This window comes from Hordeum vulgare, chromosome 1H, assembly GCF_904849725.1.
Source record: "Hordeum vulgare subsp. vulgare chromosome 1H, MorexV3_pseudomolecules_assembly, whole genome shotgun sequence".
NCBI lineage: Eukaryota > Viridiplantae > Streptophyta > Magnoliopsida > Poales > Poaceae > Hordeum > Hordeum vulgare.
In genome coordinates, this window is record NC_058518.1 from 398158421 (window position 1) to 398165544 (window position 7124).

The following is a 7124-nucleotide window of genomic DNA, read 5'->3' on the forward strand; positions in this document are numbered from 1 at the left end:
GCTGGCAACGAGGTTGCGGTTGGCAAGGTGGATCGACCACTAGGGCTGAAGTACTCCATCATCTTCGTCCAATTCATCGCCATAGCTGGCAACGAGGTTGCGGTTGGCAAGGTGGATCGACCATTAGGGCTGAAGTACTCCATCATCTTCGTCCAATTCATCGCCATAGCTGTGTCGTGGCGTTGGCGTGCTCGGTGTGAATGTGTATAAGGTGTAGTGGTATTGATAAGCTCATCAAGTAGGGTACAAGGTGAGCACAAGTCTATGCTCATATGTAACCAAACAACGTGCACTCGTGTGACCACATACAATGCCAGCAACCAAACGTGATGCGTAGAGGCGTCGTTACGATGAAGGGAGAGGACATGCACGCAACCAATCAACATGCACATGTTGGTTTTTGCGTGCATATGCTCAACAAGGCCCAACTAGGACAAATATGCAAATAAGCATATGCACAACAAGGCCCAACTAGGACAAATATGCAAATAAGCAAAAAATAATGCAGTCAACCAAACACGTCCTTGTGAAATCAGTCTCTCGATTAGAAACGTTTCCTCAAATTTGTGCCTATTATAATACTCTCTCCATTTCTAAATATAAGTCTTTTTAAATATTTCACTAGGGGATTACGAAGCAAAATTAATGAATCCGTATGTAGTCCCTTATGAAAACCTCTAAAAAGACTTATATTTAGGAACCGATGGGTATTTTTTAGGAAAGCATATATGGATTTTTATGATTAATAGTACTGAGCTAAAATCATTTATGCTGTCAGCAGACTTGGGCACTAAATGCAGCCAGCGGCCAGGCCATCACCCCTTGTCCTCGCACGCACGCACACGCGCTCTCTCTCCCACCATTTCTACTCCACCACCACCCCACCTCCTCAGTCCTCACCCGTGCGCGCCGCACTGCTCTGCTCTGCTGCTGTGCAGTATACGCGGCGGACGCCACAAGCCCAAACCCTAGCTAGCCTCGCGTGGGTCCCGTCCCCGCCCCTGCTCCATCCGGCGGCAATGGTGGCGGGCGGTGATGCGTGAGGGCGCGCGCCATGGGAAAGGCGGCCGGGGAGCAGCCGCCGGGGGCGGCGGCGGAGGCAGGAGGAGAAGGAAGAAGAAGAGGAAGAAGCTGTAGCGGATGCCGCCGGTCCGTGCGGCCGCAATGCGTGGCCGCGCTCCTCCTCGGCGCCGCCGTGGTTCTCTCCGCCCTGTTCTGGCTGCCGCCCTTCGCCGGGCGCGACCGCGGCCGCGGAGCGGGGCCGCCGGATCCCCAGGGGGACGCGCTCGCAGGTCAGCTCACATTGCGAGATCTCGGCAACCTTCAGTTTTTAAAATCGTCTAGTTTTTAAATCGGTCTCGTTGTGTGGACGCCAACGCCACGAGTAGTGACTAAATCAGCGACTGGAGTTTGGAGATTCGCGAGTGATTCAAGCCAAGTTTGCGCCTCTGAGTGTAAATATGAACCAAAATACGCTTGCATTAAGAAGTTCTTTTATCTGTTTCCTTTTTTTCTTCAAGACATGTTTGTATTAGCTTCTGCCTGCCTGCCCAAATCGGACACATGCGGTATAGCGCAGTTATCTAGGTGCTATTCTTGCCGGTAAACATGATAGGAAATATAGGCCAAACCACCAAACCTTTTTTGTGCCGATTTTGGCAGGCCAGGATGGCTGCTGAGTTGCCACATTGAGTTCACTCAGGTGTCTTTTCCTAATTGGAAAGCAAATCATTTTTTTAGGGTGCTCATGCTGGCGCTTCTAGAGGAGTTGCTGGTGCAGAGTTGTGATTTTTTTTCTTCGTTACAGTGGAGCTCAATGTGTGCATTTAGTTATTAATGTTAGCTAAGACAGGGTTAAAATCGGTTCTGGTGTATTCTCTTATTGTATTGTCTCTAGAACTTTGGTGGAGAAAAAGAATAAACCCATTTTCTTAGTACATACCGCAATGGGATTTTTTTTGTGTGTATTGAATATTTGGGTATTGATATATGCTTGAGCTGGCGGTAGGAGAACTAAAAATGGGCGTTGTTGGCTATCTATGGTATTTTTTGTTCTTGAAAATATTGTTTTATACTAATCTTAGTCTTGACAAAAAATATTGAAAGGTCACATTAGAAGATCATGGCAAAAAATCTGGTTTATCGAATAGTTATTTATCGGTGTTATGACATCCTGGCGTGATTTTCAGTAGAAGAAACGGCAACGTTTCATGGGCTGCTGAGAGATAGTATCCCGACAAAATTTGCCATAAAAGAAAGGCAACACTTTTTGGGATTAGATCAATAGATAATGTTAGACTTCCAAGATCATGACAAAAGTTGCCGTGAAAACGTCATTGCTTTGTCGAATAGACTTGTTCACGACAAAAAGGGCTGCGATAGATAAGGAACTCCTATTTCAATGGTGATGTTATAAAGTTCAAATAAAAAATTGTGCAAAAAAAGGCAACAGTTTAATGACTGGTTATGTCATGAAGTCCCAACAAAAGTTGCCGTGGTAGAAGAGTCCATACTTTACATGATGGTGACGTTAGAAGACTGACAAAAGGTGCTTCCGTAGAAGAAAGGTTACTTATAAAATAGTGATGCCTGAAGTTTCCATGCCTTAACAAAAACTACCGCGATAGAAAAGGCAAAAGTTTATAAAATGGTTACATTAGAAGTAGATGTTGAGAAATATTTTCCCAATGGTGGCAGCTATATTGAACTGATGGAAGTGATTATGTCAGCTCTTGGAGATATAATTTTGATGTAAAGAACCTTTGAGGAGAGTATGGTCAATGCACGAAAGTGTGAGTTCACTAGTTCAGTGTATGCATCATTTTGTCTACAGTCAGCTCTAATCTTTCAGGGAATCAGGGAAAATAGATTGAAACATTGAAATAATTGGGGTGCTATATGCAAGAAAGGGTATTATCAGTTTTAAGAATACCAATTTATAAATGAAACGAACACCTAGGGCATGCAACAAATAGCGAGGTCTTAGTTATGATACTGGATATTGTGTGAAACCTGTCTATGTAGCTTTGATCACACAAAAGTAAAAAATTGATGAATGGAACATGGTCCCTCTACATTTGCATCCACATGATGCGGCTAGGAGCAAAAATGCTTTGAATCTTATATACAAGTGTGGCATAACACAGTTTTTCTGGTGACCAAATTGGTCACCACACTTGTGGCAAAAGTTGGCTAGCAACCGAGTCTATGGCAAGTGAGGTATGTGACTAAAAAAGTGTGGAATGCCAAAGTTGTGGCTGTAATCAAACGCTTGCCACAATTTGCGACACTTAAGGCACAAAAGTGTAGCAAAATGTGGATGGCAACCAAACATGCCCATGACCTTTAACAACCATTAATACTCATGTCCGCTCAGTTGAGGTAATGTCTTTCTCTCTTACTTGTTTACCTCACTTATGATTCCCATTTTGATTTCTTGAGAACTCATGTGTTATGATCTTTTCTATTGAGCTTTCAAATAAATATTTCAGTACGACATTATTGAGAATATTTGACAATTGAAGTACTCCTCTTTTTGCAGCTGATATAGTGGCAAGCTTTATGCTACAAAAGACGGTTTCTGAGTTGAATGAAAGTATACCTAAGCTTGAGTTTGACATCTATGAGGAAATTGGCATCCCTAACTCTACTGTAAGGCAGAAATTCTGCACCTTATTTATATACTTCATGCCTTTTTTTTTGCGAATGTTCTTCCTATCATGTGCAGTGCGCCCCACAATCGGTCAACGTGATTCCTAATTCCTAAATGATTGCACAGGTTGCTGTAAATTTTCTACAACCATCAGGTGCATCAAACTGGACAAATGTCATCTTCAGTGTTGTGCCTTATCCAAAATACTCAACTATGTCATCAACATGGTTGAGCATTCTTAGGTCTCATTTCATGTCCTTGGTTGTACAACAGTCAACACTCCAGTTGACAGAGTCGCTGTTTGGGAACTCATCATTCTTCGAGGTGCTCAAGTTCCCTGGAGGAATAACCATTATCCCTCCTCAAGCTGCTTTTCTTGTGCAGAAGCCGTATGCATCTTTCAACTTCACTCTGAATTTCCCAATCAACAAGGTACAGGATAAAACAAATGAGTTGAGAGACCAAATGAGGGCAGGACTACTTCTTGACACCAATGAGGTTGGCGCTAGCCTCTGGATGGGTTCTATTTAATATTTTTCATTCTAATAATAACTAGCCTGTCATGTTAGTTTAGTTTTACACACTTATCGTGATCAAATTGTTGTTGAACCAAATCTGAAAGGTCCAGGTTGCTTTTTTTTAAAGGAATGCTTGCTTCTTGTTATTTGTCTTGAGTTGGATTCCTGCGCCCGCATGTGTATGCAAAAAGCAGAACAACCATGTACATGACCACATAAATTTCATTTACTCATGTACCTGAACTCCCATGTCCTCTGAGTAGTTTCTCTGCTAGGGACAAAGTACACCAGGAATGTTGTGTTTTTGTATAAAGGTATGAGCGAACATGCAAGAAACACTATGGGATTTTTTTCCTATCCATTTTCCTATTTTTGTGGAATTGACTATCAAGAACGAAAAGAACATACTTATATGCAATATAAATGGTCTAACACAGCAATCAATACTCAATAGCAGTATGACAGTATGGGTACAGATTGCAACTCAGAACTCCATACTTGCCCATAGACTCTTATTTTGTTGAATGTTCCAAAATGTTGGACGGGAAGCGTACTTTTCCATGGTCTTAGTATGTGAAGTGAATATTGTATGTTGCTTTTGTTTTTTAGTTGATCCCCTGTTCACATGCTTTGCAGATCCTCTATATCAAATTGACAAATTTGGAAGGTTCAACGGTTGCTCCTCCAACAATTGTTCGGGCCTCCATTATTCTAGAAGTTGGGAATCACCAACCTTCCCCTCCAAGAATGAAGCAGTTGGCAAAAACTATTGCTAATTCATCTTCAGGAAACTTGGGACTGAATCACACTGTATTTGGCAAAGTAAAGCAGATAAGTCTTTCATCGTATCTGCGGCATTCTTTGCACAGCGGGAGTGATGGTGATGCACCCAGTCCAGCACCCATGACTCATGAAGATCATCGCCGTCACCATCATCATCATCACCACCACCACCATCACCACCACCATAGCCATCACCGTAGTCATGATGTAATTAGGCATTTGCCCCCATCTCCTGCTCCTGTACATCCTCCTGTGGAACAGCCCAAATATAGATCTCCATCCCCATCTGGTTATTCATATGGATACACCAATAAGCCAAACAATAAGGCTCCTGTGGCCCCAGCGGCTGAGCCAGTAGCTAGGAATCATCATTATGCTTCCCCACCCATCATGCCTCATGCAGTGTCACCATCTTCTATTAGTCCATCACCTTCTGTTGGTCACTCTGCAAATAAACCCAAGAGGCACCATGGTTCCCCTGCTCCATCTCCAGCAAAAGTGAAGCCCCCGCTGCATACAGTGTCTCTCGCCCATGCACATCATCCCGCTCAAGTGCCAGTTGTGGCCCCTGCCCCCAACACATGTGAGTCTTTTCTCTCTCTTCTCATTTCCACAACTGCCGGGCATTGCTAATTTTAACAGACATTTTTATCAAGGCTCGGAGTTGGTAGATTATTCTATAGAACAGCAGTTTTATTCCATGCAGACCTCAGCGATCAGTTTTCATGCTTGTCACTACAATTTTAGTGATTTACCTAACCGATTTGCCATGCCAGCTATACCGATGAAACTAGCCAATGGCTTAATGCATGTCTCCTTACATAAATACTTGCCTAGTATCATCGTGGCTCTCTGTTACAATTTATTGTTATTCATGCTAGGAATATTTTTCATCCTGTTATCTGTGCTGTCATGTGTAGACCATCCAATTATCCATCCCGCTGCCTATTTGTCATGTGAATTAGCATACCCTATCCTGGTACTTATCATCCGCTGTTTTGTTATTACAGCATTTGCCGCCCGAAGGCATTCCTGTGAATGGGCACTTGCATTCCTACTGTGTTTGCTGGCGGGTCTCGGTCTACCGTGACAGGGCTAGCATGCTGTTTTCAGGGGGTCGTATTAGGTGCGTTAAAATGTGTACCCTATGAGCAAGGGGGGTTTGGTTTGTTATAGCATGTAAATACTGCCGTCAGGGGTATAAGGCAGGCAACTGGGCATCTCTGTGTATAGTGGTCAAAGCCAGAGGCGGCGGGCCCTTTCGTGTTGTTGCACATGTTTTGCCCAGTCTTGCTGTTCAGTGGTGAACAAAACATGATGGAATCCAGTATAAAAGTTTATACTGTCTGTTGTCGTCGTAGAGTAGCTGCATCCGGTTCGGATTCTCAGGGGTTCAAATGTTGCGTGGACCACCGATAGAACGCTCGATGGTCTCGAAAGTAAACCAACGCATCTAAAATGCATGATGCTGTGTTTTGATGATACTGTGCGCCTTGAATTTGACATCATATAAGATCATTCTCATAAAACCAGGGTTCCAAACCCCGGGTGGCAGTTGCAGGGGACTTGATGCAAGCCATTTTTGGCCTAGGAAATTTGTGTCTAAAAAAGTCTTTTCCCTTTCTTTCACATGACCAGCGGTAATAGGATAACCGTCGGTGCAAAGCAGGGCGAATGTGAGCTTCATTTCAGGTGAAGCACCAACACTCGTTGATTGAGCTGCAGTGGTGACTGAGTTGTTCAGAACAGCCATTTTTTAGTCAGGCTGGAGTAAATGACTCGCAATCGAGCTAATTTAGCCTAATAGTAACATGTTTTTGCGGTGTGAATATGATGATCGTGTTTCATCAGAAATATTATCCCAAATGATAACGAAGCTAATTTAGCCTAATAGTAACATGTTTTTGCGGTGTGAACATGATGATCGTGTTTCATCAGAAATATTATAGGAACACTGAGAAATGCGAGACTGTCACTCGTCCGGAACCACAAACCAACATGATCGGATCCTAAATTGGCACATAAAAGAGCCACGTCGACACCTCGTCCGAAGGAAAGGCTCGTGACCAATTCAAGAAACCACTCCAAAACCCATACAACATATAGGGAAAGGGGCACGCCAAAAGTGAAGGAAAACCGGCAGCATTTTCACAAGGAAGCATGACTATGAG

The 7124-nt window shown here is 43.4% G+C and overlaps 1 protein-coding gene across 1 annotated transcript; it reads left to right on the plus strand.

The window, feature by feature from the left end:
* The first annotated feature begins 848 nt into the window (after positions 1-848).
* On the plus strand, positions 849-6293 carry LOC123440276. Its single transcript, XM_045116856.1, has 5 exons — positions 849-1292; positions 3542-3651; positions 3779-4150; positions 4807-5536; positions 5964-6293. Exons 1-5 carry the CDS (start codon positions 1055-1057, stop codon positions 6041-6043), a joined length of 1530 nt encoding a protein of 509 aa, XP_044972791.1. The 5' UTR covers positions 849-1054; the 3' UTR covers positions 6044-6293.
* Positions 6294-7124: the final 831 nt, after the last annotated feature.